The sequence below is a fragment of the Geospiza fortis genome, unplaced genomic scaffold (assembly GCF_000277835.1).
Source record: "Geospiza fortis unplaced genomic scaffold, GeoFor_1.0 scaffold538, whole genome shotgun sequence".
Lineage (NCBI taxonomy): Eukaryota > Metazoa > Chordata > Aves > Passeriformes > Thraupidae > Geospiza > Geospiza fortis.
In genome coordinates, this window is record NW_005054368.1 from 1831495 (window position 1) to 1842210 (window position 10716).

At 45.7% G+C, this 10716-nt stretch overlaps 1 protein-coding gene across 1 annotated transcript in view; it reads right to left on the reverse strand.

Annotated features, from left to right (window-relative positions):
• Window positions 1-482: 482 nt before the first annotated feature.
• The window catches only part of APPBP2 (amyloid beta precursor protein binding protein 2), a 21357-nt gene continuing 11123 nt past the window's right edge, over window positions 483-10716 (reverse strand). Inside the window, exons 3-13 of the mRNA XM_031059772.1 lie at window positions 10045-10196; window positions 9394-9517; window positions 5164-5332; window positions 4413-4502; window positions 3906-3973; window positions 3721-3826; window positions 3304-3428; window positions 3082-3167; window positions 2563-2753; window positions 2049-2214; window positions 483-1855 (exon numbers count right to left, since the gene is read on the reverse strand). Coding sequence (XP_030915632.1) covers window positions 1602-1855; window positions 2049-2214; window positions 2563-2753; window positions 3082-3167; window positions 3304-3428; window positions 3721-3826; window positions 3906-3973; window positions 4413-4502; window positions 5164-5332; window positions 9394-9517; window positions 10045-10196 — 1531 coding nt within the window. The 3' untranslated portion in view covers window positions 483-1601. The remainder of the gene's footprint in view (window positions 1856-2048; window positions 2215-2562; window positions 2754-3081; window positions 3168-3303; window positions 3429-3720; window positions 3827-3905; window positions 3974-4412; window positions 4503-5163; window positions 5333-9393; window positions 9518-10044; window positions 10197-10716) is intronic.

The following is a 10716-nucleotide window of genomic DNA, read 5'->3' on the forward strand; positions in this document are numbered from 1 at the left end:
TGTAAAATTTCACTTAGAAGAGCCATTAAGCTCCAAGTCATGTCCAAAACCTCTATTTCTTCCCTGAAGATCATCCAGCAGCTTTCCCTGCCACAAACCCCATAAACCAACAAAAAACCAGACCCCAAGCAGAACATCCAGTCCCAGTCCTGCGGGAAGAGCCGGCCAAGCCCTGGCAGCGACTGGCCAAGGTACAAACCCTGAAAAGAGGGGGAGAGAGACCCCCAAAGTGACAGAACCCACAGAATCCCAGATCCAGGGCACAGCTGAGGTAACAGCAGCGAGTCGGTTCCAGTTTGTGTCACACAGACTTGCAAATCTTACCCAACATCAGGAAATAAAACAAACCCCAAAACAACACCCAAACCCACACAAGCACACAGCCCCCAACAGAAGAAGAATTAAGACAAGCTAGTGAGAGAGGCATTCTCAGAGGGTCTGTACAGCTGAGCTCTGCTTCGGAAATTAACGTAAGGAATCGGTTTCTGGTTGTACTCTTGTTTAATGTAGAAATGAAGCATCACAAAAAAAAAGACCTGTTGTGCTTTTTGGCATTTTCCACTGACCCCTGCGACCTGTACAGTAAGTTGTGTTCTCCAGAAACAGAAAATGGAACTGGACTGGAATACAAAACTCTTCACTGGTATAAACACGGTATGGCCTCTGTTAGCAGAGAAAGAGCCCATGGGAGAGGAAAGGAGGAGTGGCTGCAGCACAGTGGAGAGGGTGGAGCTGTGGCACTGCCAGGAATCTCTGCAGAAGCTCACTGGGTACAGACAAACCATCAATTCACTTCCTAGCTCTGGATCTATCACATGGATATCATTTGCACTGATCAGACACCTAAATGAGAGAGTTCTACTGTCAAAGTGAATGCAGGGGCAGAAATATTAAATTAAAGCCACTGGTCCAAAACCGGTTTCTAGCAGGCTGGTCCACCGTGGTGTCCTGGTCCTGCTCAGGGGAGCACTGGTGGTGGCACCGAGGACACTGTGCTTGCTGGTCTGTGGGATCTGTACTGGTCCAGTTCAGGGCATCCACGACAGCACAGGTGGCACTCAATGAGCGGATGGTGCTCTCCAGAGTGGGTCTTTGCCACTTTTCTTGGTAAGGCAGCAGCCAAGGCCAGCACATCCTCCCTTTGCTGGCTATTTACCATGAACTTTGCTACAATGATACAGCAGCAAGACCTTTCTCCTACAGCTCCTCAGAGTACAGCTTTTGTTCTCTCTGTGAATCAGCAGAAAGCTCTCGATGAAACCTTCCATCTGTAATAAGAATGCAACTCTTTTGAACTCAAACAGTTTTATTTAATGTTTTCTTGCAGACTTTCTGCAAAGTAGCTTCTTTTGAAAGAAGAGAGAAAGAAGGGGGTTTTTTAGGAATACCAAGTTAAAAATGTGAGCCGAACTAAACATGCCATACACATGCTGAGAGGAATTTAACACACATTCATCCGTATGGGCACTCTTCAGTAGACTGGACCAGTGTTTCAACGCAAATTCCAGCCCCCAGAGAACTACATGGTTTAGATTTCACAGTATGACTTTTCCCCCTGTAACCTGGGGGAAAAAACCTTAACTGGTTAATTGACCAAGTTCTTAGCTGCTCTGTCCCTCGAGGTTCTGAGACATCAGAAAAGACTGGACCACTTCTTCTGTGGACTGGGGGCTGGTGCTGACGTCCTCCAGCGCATCCGTGACCGAGAACTGCCGGTCCCGCAACCGGTTCCAGTTGGCCAAAATGTTGTGGTACTCAAACACCTTCTCATAATTGCCAATGGAATTGTACAGTTTAATGAGACCTCTGTAATCGTATTCAAGTCCACTGTATCCTTCACCAAAAAGCTTCTTTCCTAGAGAAACCCAAGAGAAAAATCAAATTGAGGGGTAAGATCTCCACGGGGTGCATCTGAGTTATCAGGTTATTTTTACCAATAAAATTTGCCTACACTCTCCACTCATGTTCTAGCCACAGAATGTTGTCTTGAGATTAACAGCCAAGTTATTTTCTAAAAACTTTAACTTAAGTTTCCTGCAGTCACTTACCAATTGCTATGGATCTCAGATAAAGCTTTTCAGCATTTTCATACTGGTTCATGTCATAGTTGTAGAGGGAGGCGAGGTGGCCCACAGAGAGGGCAACTTCATAATCCTCCTGCCCTAGGAGCTGCTCCTTGATCTGGATGGCCTTGATGTGCATTTCCTCTGCTTCCTGTCAGGGCCAGAGTCACACAGGTCAGTCAGACACCACTCACCACCCCACAGAAAGAGGGGAAAGTTAGTTTAAAGAAACTTAACTATGCAGCAGCTCAAACAGTAGCATTTTGTAACAGGCAAAAAGTAACAAAGCCAAACATCAAACTTCTCTGTCACCCTCTGAGGGTATCATCCATCTCCATGGATTATTTTTGCACAAAGCTTTTGGGGTGAAAGATAAAGCACAAGTTTTCTAAGCACAGAACTACCAACTGAACTTGGGAATTGCAGACATTGAAACCCCTCATTTGTAGTAACAGATTTCAGCTGTCTTGCAGATTTTAGGTCAGGAGTAAAGTCTTACCTTGAACTTCCTCATGGACTGATACAGTCTGCCCAGGTTGCCGTAGTGTTTGGCTGTTTGCACGTTGAACTCCCCAAAGGCTTTTTTAGCCAACTGGAGCGAGGAGAGGTGCAGGTCATGAGCCTCCTGGAGCAGCCTCTGCTCTGTCTCCTTGTTGTGACAGTCTATGGCAATCTCCTCCAGGATAAGGGCTGGGGGCAGGAGACAGGAACTGTTACTGTGCCCACACCCAGCTCAGAGCCAGGGACCCACCTGGGGACACAGCCCACCAGGCTCTGTGTCTGTCACCAACTGCTGTCACTGCTGTGTCAAGCTCCCAGTACATTTTTATATTCTTTAATTTCATCCACCCACTCCAACTCATCTGCCTAAGTTTTTTTTTTTTTGTATTTTACGAGTGTGCTGTAAACACCAAGGACTAATACAGCTACCTCCATTGAGAAAGACAACTCAAGCTGCATTGCCTGGGAGGGACCAGGATGAGCACAACCAAATGGTTCAAACAACAAAGGGAACTACCTTTAACTCTCTTTGAAGAGGCCAAGAGGAGATGGTCTTCTGGGAGAATGTGAGTGATAATGCCAATAGCACGTTCAGCATGGAATCTGGGAGAGTTGAAATAAAAAATTCAGGATCTGTTATGTACGCCAGCAGTTAACTGATGAAAAATTAGAAATATTAATGCAATGAGTATTTTTCTTCATTTACAGCACTAACTGTGCTGCTGTGTGCTGTACTCACAGTGCATTGTCAAATTTCCCAGAGCTGTACTGGTGAACATATGAAGAATAAGCCAAGTCTTCATGAGCTGTAGCTACGTGGATGTTTTTACCTCCAAATACCGACTGCCGGATATCGAGCGCTGTCTGCAGGAGTTCCAGAAACACAATTTCATCAGTTAACACAGAAAAAAACCCCAAATTCATCTCTATGATGAATCTACTGGCTCTGAAATTCTCTGCATATTTGAGACACCAGTTATATAAAAGACAGGAGTCAGAAGAAGACAAAGAAAGCAAAACCCCATGGCTGGAAGTGTTTGGGGTTTTGTAAAACATCATGACTGCAGTAATGAAATCAACTATTCTCTATCTCCATGAATGAACTACAACATCTGAGAGATGAAAACCACCAAGAGAAACAAGTCCTGCTGCCTACCTGATAGATGGCAACAGATTGGCAGATATTGTCTACGTTGAGCAAGTAAAATCCGTAGTCTAGTAGCGTGTCAGAGTACTTGGGGTGCTTGGCTCCAAAATGCTCCCTGCACAAACACACTTCCATCACAAACTGAGGCCAGCTGAGTACAATTTTAGAAGGGTTTTTTCTGTAATGGCCCTTACCTGGCAAGGTACACGGCGTGCTTTATGAGCTGCTCTGCCTTCTTGAACTCCCGTTTCACCACACAGGCCTGGGCAGGGGAAGGGAAGCAGTGAGCAGCTGTGCACTCACAGCTCAGCCTCCCCAGACACTGCCACACTTACTCTTGGTTTTAATTTAAGATATCATTGTGGTTATTAAAGGACTTTTTGGTTATTTAGGAAAAGCAGCACAGCATTAATAAACTTCTCATTTTATCCTGCCTGACTGAAGGGATTGTGCTGTACCTAGTCCAGATCAAAGAGGGATCAGAGCCCTTCCAGGGAAGTTTGCAGGTTAACATTGTCACAGTGGTCACCTGTGCAGCTCTAACTCCATTTCAGAGAGACACAAACACAAACAAACTCCCCCACCCATTCTGAGACAAACACAAACAACAACCCTTAGGGCCCCTGAGGAGAATTCTGGAGGTAACAACCTCTCCTCTCACTAATTTAGTACTCAAAGCAATGGGGAGATTTCAGATTCACCTTTGATGCTTGTCGTAGCACATCCACCACTACTTTTACAGGCAGCCCAACTGTGATCTCCTTCATGGCTTCTATGCACCACTTATAGGCCTGTGGGACAGAGAGGCACCAACACAATGGAAGCTGGAACTTCACAACATTGGAACATTAAAATATCACCTGCCTCTGAAAAGCTGGTCATTTACATGCCAAAATTTAAAATACGCAGTTTGAGTGCTTATGTGTAATGAATTGTCCAGTTATGTCTTCAAAGACAGACTTAAAAACCACTTTTAAGGCTAATAGTGAATATGTAAGTATTATATATTAATCTAAGGTTTATATTACAATGACTTTTACAGTCTGATCAGGGTATTTTATGATCTTTAAGCAATTAACACAACTCCCATTGTGCAGGACAACACCCTGTCAGTGAACTTAGGGGTTAAAGGAAAACCAGTTTATGAAGTAGCTGCACTTCAGACAGTTTAACAAACCAGGTTCTGCTATTCATCCTCAATTATTAAAATAAGCTTTTATAATATTTCATTTACAGGTCACCAACACATACAGGCAAGGTAACACCTGTATGTTCATGTTGGTCCAAGGGCTGTGAAGAGCTCACAGACTAACACAGAACGACCCATGGAAACAAGAGTGGATAAAAGAATTATCGCTCTGGCAGTGCCACACAGGTGCCAAGGAGAGCAGAACCAGGGCTAGTGAGGCACAGCCAGGAGGTGCCAGTGCCAGGGAGCCCCCAGGGCCTCACCTCGTCGTAGTGGCTCTTGGCGAAGAGCAGCGCGCAGAGCTCGCCGTAGAGCGCCGCCTTGTTGGCCTGCTGCCCGTGCTTGGCCAGCTTGTCCATGTAGGACTGCGCCAGCTTGAAGGTCTCCTCTCCCAGGTGGTACTTGCAGTTCCCGTTCCGGACGTGCAGCAACCTTGGGGGATGCAGAGAGAGCTGCTGAGGGAGCTGGAGAGGCTCTGCCTGCAGCAGCACCAGGGATCTCTCAGTGACACTCACAGGGCTGGAGCTCTGCCAGCCCAGCACAGCTGCCCTGCCTGGGTCAGTCACACACAGCTGGGCACAGGGCAGGAATTTTTCCTGCTGGAGATGCCACAGGATTTTACCTATTGACACAGTTTTGCATTGAACCATTCTGGTGTGGTGCCTTTGTGTGTTTTTCTCCATAAAATCCATTCTTCCCAATACTGATGAGATTCCATTCCCAAAGCCCTGCCCTACACAGCCTGAAATCCCTTCCACCTCCTTCCCAAAGGGTGGAACCTCAAGCAGACACAGTAGGTACAACACAGCTCGTTTTTCTGCATCCCTGCACTTTCCCCCCAAACCCTGAGTAGCTCCAAGTAGGCATTTTTGTGCTTGGGGGAGGTTTTCATGTAAGATTTCATCACATCCATTCCACATGAGAACCAGCTCCACCAGGAGAGACCATTTCATTGATCACAACATCTCAAACATCCCCTGCTCTTCCCTCTGCTATCCTGCTGCCTTCCCATCTGAAGGATCGACACCCAAACACAACCAGTAACACCCAGCACTGGTGAAACCTCCTCCTGTTTCTCCAGAGAAGAAACAGTTCCAGCTTGTGGCACTTATTACAAATAAAACCAAAGAATTTGTGCATGAGAGCAGGCTGATGCTCACTGGCTTTAAGGAGGTGCATTTGGAATGGGTGTGCATTGATATCCCAAGCCCCAAGGGCAGAGCTGGATTCCCAGCCAGGGCAGCTGCTCCTGCTCCATGGCAAACACCTGCCAGTGAGCAGACATGGAATTTTGGTGAATTATCCTCCACTGTCCCTGCTGGAGATGTGTCATTAGACAGTGAGTAACAGAGACTGAGCACACCAGGCAAGGCTTGGGAAATCAGGGCAACACAGCACAGGGAGAACTGCACAGAGGGAAGGGAAGCACAAAGTGAAGCTGAGCTGCAAAGAGGCTCAAACTCTGACTATGTGGGTAATCAGCATTTTAATCCTGATATCATACATTGGGATAAAACTTCCAATCAATTGCTAAAGGGGAAGGAGCAAACAGTGAAAATTTTGCTCAATTTATTTTCTAAATCTGCTTCCTGTTTCCACTTGCCCCAAATAGATCTAAGCTACTGCAGCCATTCCCCCAGTGATACAGCTCAGCTCATCCTAAGAGCAGCCTGTCCAACACTGTCCCTCCATTTGCCACCCAAATGCATCACCAAACTCCAACGGTAACAAGAAAGGAAATAAGTTTCCATTTTCCTAAGCAGGGCCTGAAGGCAGGCACATGACAGATGTGGATTTGCTGCATAAAGAGAACATCAAAAGAAAAGCCCTTCAAAACCCTGCAAAAGCTACACAAATTCCAGCTCTCCAGTGGGAACCAGCACCGTGGCTCAACAACAAGACAGCAAAAAGCAACACCCACATTTTTCCTTAAATAAAGCCTCAGAACCAAACACGATGTACAAGTGCATTGTGTGCCTGGTCACAGGAACATTCCAGCAACAAAAGACAGGAATTATAAAGAAATGAGAGAAGAATTAAGTAAACAGTTTTCCTAAAGAGAAAAAAACACTTTGCCAACACCATTCAGTTGGGAGCTGCTCTGCAACATCAAAACCACGGAGCCCAAATCCCATGTAATGGAATAAGCCAGTGGGGATAGCACTGCAATTTAGATAAGCTCCTGGGAAAGATCATATCCAGTGTCTGGATGCTTCAGTGATAGGGTCTAGAAACAAAGAAATCTCCCCAAAACCCAAGCTAAACCTAAGCCAATCCTCTAGGATAAGCAGAGTTTATGTGATCCAGTTCTGAGTAACAAAAAATCCTTTATTAATCCAAAGGAATCTTAGGAGATAAAGCCAAGAGGAAGAGAAAAGGCCTCAGGACGTTTATGCTAATGGCTCTGAACCTCCTTTGATGTCTGCAATAACAGCTTTTGGGGACTAACCTCCCCCAACAAACTCAGTCTCTCAGAGCCAACACAGCAGCTTAGCAAGTCTAAAACCACCAGAAGAAAACAATCCAGGAATCAGCCAAATGTGCAACAATGAAGTGGGAGAACCACGTATTTGTGTTATGCACTTGTACCTCTTTGTTTAACACAGAATAATGAGAGAAGGCAAACCAAAAGGAGCACCACACTCCCACAAAAGCAGGGTACAAGCTCAGAGAAACCTCACACCTTCCCAGCTTCTCCACAGAATCTACTACTGCCAGGACAAGGAAACATCAAGTTGTGCTTAAATAACACAAAATACAACACATTTTAAACTGTGTTCTATTAATACTGCAATGTATTAATTCAACTCCCAGAGGTTTGACTTGCCAAAGAAAGTGTCATACTTTCAAAAGCTGGACTTGAATTTTGTTTCCTTAAAACTCCCCCCAGCTCCAGTGTGAGAGCCTCCTGCAGTGGGATCAGGTGGTAACACCACCATTTATTCTCAAGCTGAAAGGCAGTAAACTGAGTCTAGTGACTGCTCTCTGCCACACAAAGGTGTTTAGATTTTACAGATTTAGCCCTTCCCAAAGTGTCTGAGTTCTTTCAGGTCGACACAATTCCAAACCAGGCATGCTGAGGGTTTGGGAGATGCCAGAACATTTCCCAGTGCCCCTGCTGCCCCGAGGGGTGATGTCCCAGCAGAGCTCCCCAGGAACAATGGAAGTCTCTGACACCAGAGCCAACACCCCAGGTCAGGAGGGCTCATTCCAACACAGGGCGCTTTCTTCCTGCACAGAATGAAAATCTCCTTTCCACACTACTGTCCAGCAGAGACAGTTCCCTTTTTCCCCTCCCTTTCTTTCCCTTCTTTTCATTTCTATTTGGAGAAGGTGACAGTTATTTTTAAGCAACTTCTCCAGCTTGCCAAAGAGCCTGATGCAATGAGAAAACTTTTTTTAGATTAATTAGAAGGCAAAGGACCAAGCAGTAACTGTGGCTCTATGTCCATCACTCCCCAGTTCTAGGAAGCTGGATTTGTGTGCCCAGGCTCCTGGCATCATTTCTGGAATGCCAGCCAGCAGAACCAGGCAGAGCAGCTTTGCCATGGCCCTGGGCTGGCACAGGACATCAGCAGCTCTTGGCAAAACCTCTTTACTCTTCGTGTTTGCCCAACCATAAACAAGATGCAGGGCTTTTTTTGGAGCAGCTTTCCAAACAAGTTTTGCTCTAGATTCAGATAAATACAGCACATGCTTTGTTCTTTGTTAGAGCAACTAAAAAAAAAAAAAATCCTACTTTAACTCTGCCCAGCAGCCTCCAGGTGCCCACGGGCACATCTGGAGTGGGCAAAACCAGCCTGGTCATGGTGAGAGCAACAAAACCCAGCCAGCCTCCTGCCTGCAGCTCATCACACCTCAACACACAGGGGAAGAGCAACAGAGGCCTCTGTCAATGAAATGTGAACCTCTGCAGGCCCTGAGGAACAAGGCAGCTTCAAAATTCTTACAGCAAAAAAAAAAAAAAACCAAAAACTTTTCCAAATATTTTCAGCTGTGGCCAGAGGTGCCCACAGGAATTGGACACCCAGATCTTTTCCCAGGCCCAGAGCTAAGCACTCAGCAAGGAGCAAAAAAACTTGCTGGATCTGGAATCAGGAAAGGGAAGTTTTGCCTTTATTTCTGCTCAATTGTATCTATGTTATTTGGATTTGGCAAATTCTCTTTGTAGTAAATAGAACTTCAGCAAAGTCCAACACAGAACATTCCTTCACATGCAAAAATCCTTGGGAAACAAAAACTGCTGGACCACTCTTATTTATCCAGCAGTGTTACTCATGAGAGATTACACAGGATAGCAAAACATTGGGGTTTTTAATCCATTGTACTGTGCTGCCAACTTAGAAGCTGAAAATCCAGGGATTAGTGTAAAACAAGCACCTCCTGATCTCCAGCTCCAGCCAGGAAAGTGTTCTGGTGCAGCAGCAGAACACTAAAGGAGCATCTGGAGCTGGATGGCTCCAAGGTTTCCTGGGAATTCAAGGTGAGCTCACCTCACACAACACTCCACAGCACGGAACCAGTGAAGGATTTCATCGTGGAGGGTGCACAGCTGAAGGCAGGAAAGGAAAACCTTCTCAGCATCACTGTACCAGCCTGCATCTGACAGGAACCCCCCTGCAAAAATCAGTAACAAACAGCAATTTGAAGAGCAAGACAGGTTTTCAAGAGAAAAAGGGTTTGCTCAGGTCTTGCAAGATATCGCTTATTTCATGGACCTGCTTCTACAGACAGAAATCCTGTCAAGGTCAAACCCTCCTGACCTGGAAAGGATGAAATGTAAGAGGAGAATTCTCCTACAGCTGAAGGAAATAATACTTTGGTTTAGGATGGTTTTTTGGTATTACAGAGTTTTTCTACACATTTCTGTCAAAAAACGCCACAACTAACCTGCACTAAAATCATGCAAATTCCTCATCACAACTGTAAACCAATTTTAAACCTAAACTGTTTGAATTACAAAGTCTATACATTCTTAGACATTAAAATCCAATATATTTATTTTAAGACACAAGCAGCTTTCTAAAAATTCCATTCCAAAACACACAGCTCTTTAAAAGGGCTATCTTTAACAGGAAAAAATTAATGTTACATTAACTGAAACTCGCAAGAGAGAAAGCAAAGAGCCCATGAGCAGCAGTTACCTAAAACAAAGCCAATCTGGATTGCTTTTTCTTTCACAGCAGCATCTGACTCTGCAATGTAGGAGCACCGTCTGCTGAAGGAATAGGCCAGGACAGAAGCAACCTTGACTCCATGGTCCATCAGAGCCTGGAAACAGTGATGGAGCAGATGTCTGCAAGAAACAGAAGAAGAATTTGGTTCCACGTGAAGGTCTCAAAGCAGTCAGTTGGCTCTCATGAATTCCAAGGACAGAAATCAAGCCCAAGCCCCCCTCAAACCCAAAGCAGATCAGTGCAAGCCTTCCTGTGAGGCTGCAGCTGATGGACCCCAGGCGTTGGGTGATCCACACCAAGTTCTGTACAGGGACACCCTCTGTGGGAGCCAAACACGAGCTGCCCTCACAGGACCAAAACTGGAGAGAGTTTCCAGCTCAGAGTCACCAGAAAGGAGGCTCCAAACCCCCGTCCCTCCCGCAGCACTCCCGACAAACCAGCAGCGATGGCTCCACTAACATCACACAGCCATGGGCGGGACCAGCGCCTGAAGCCTCAAAGCTCATCCCGGTTACACAGAACCTGATCTAAAACAGTCAAGTTCTGTAACTCCACAGATTGGAATATTTAATGACAGGAAAACTCTTCAAACTGGGGCAATCCTATCAGCTTCCCTCAGGATTTGCTAAATCAGCAGGA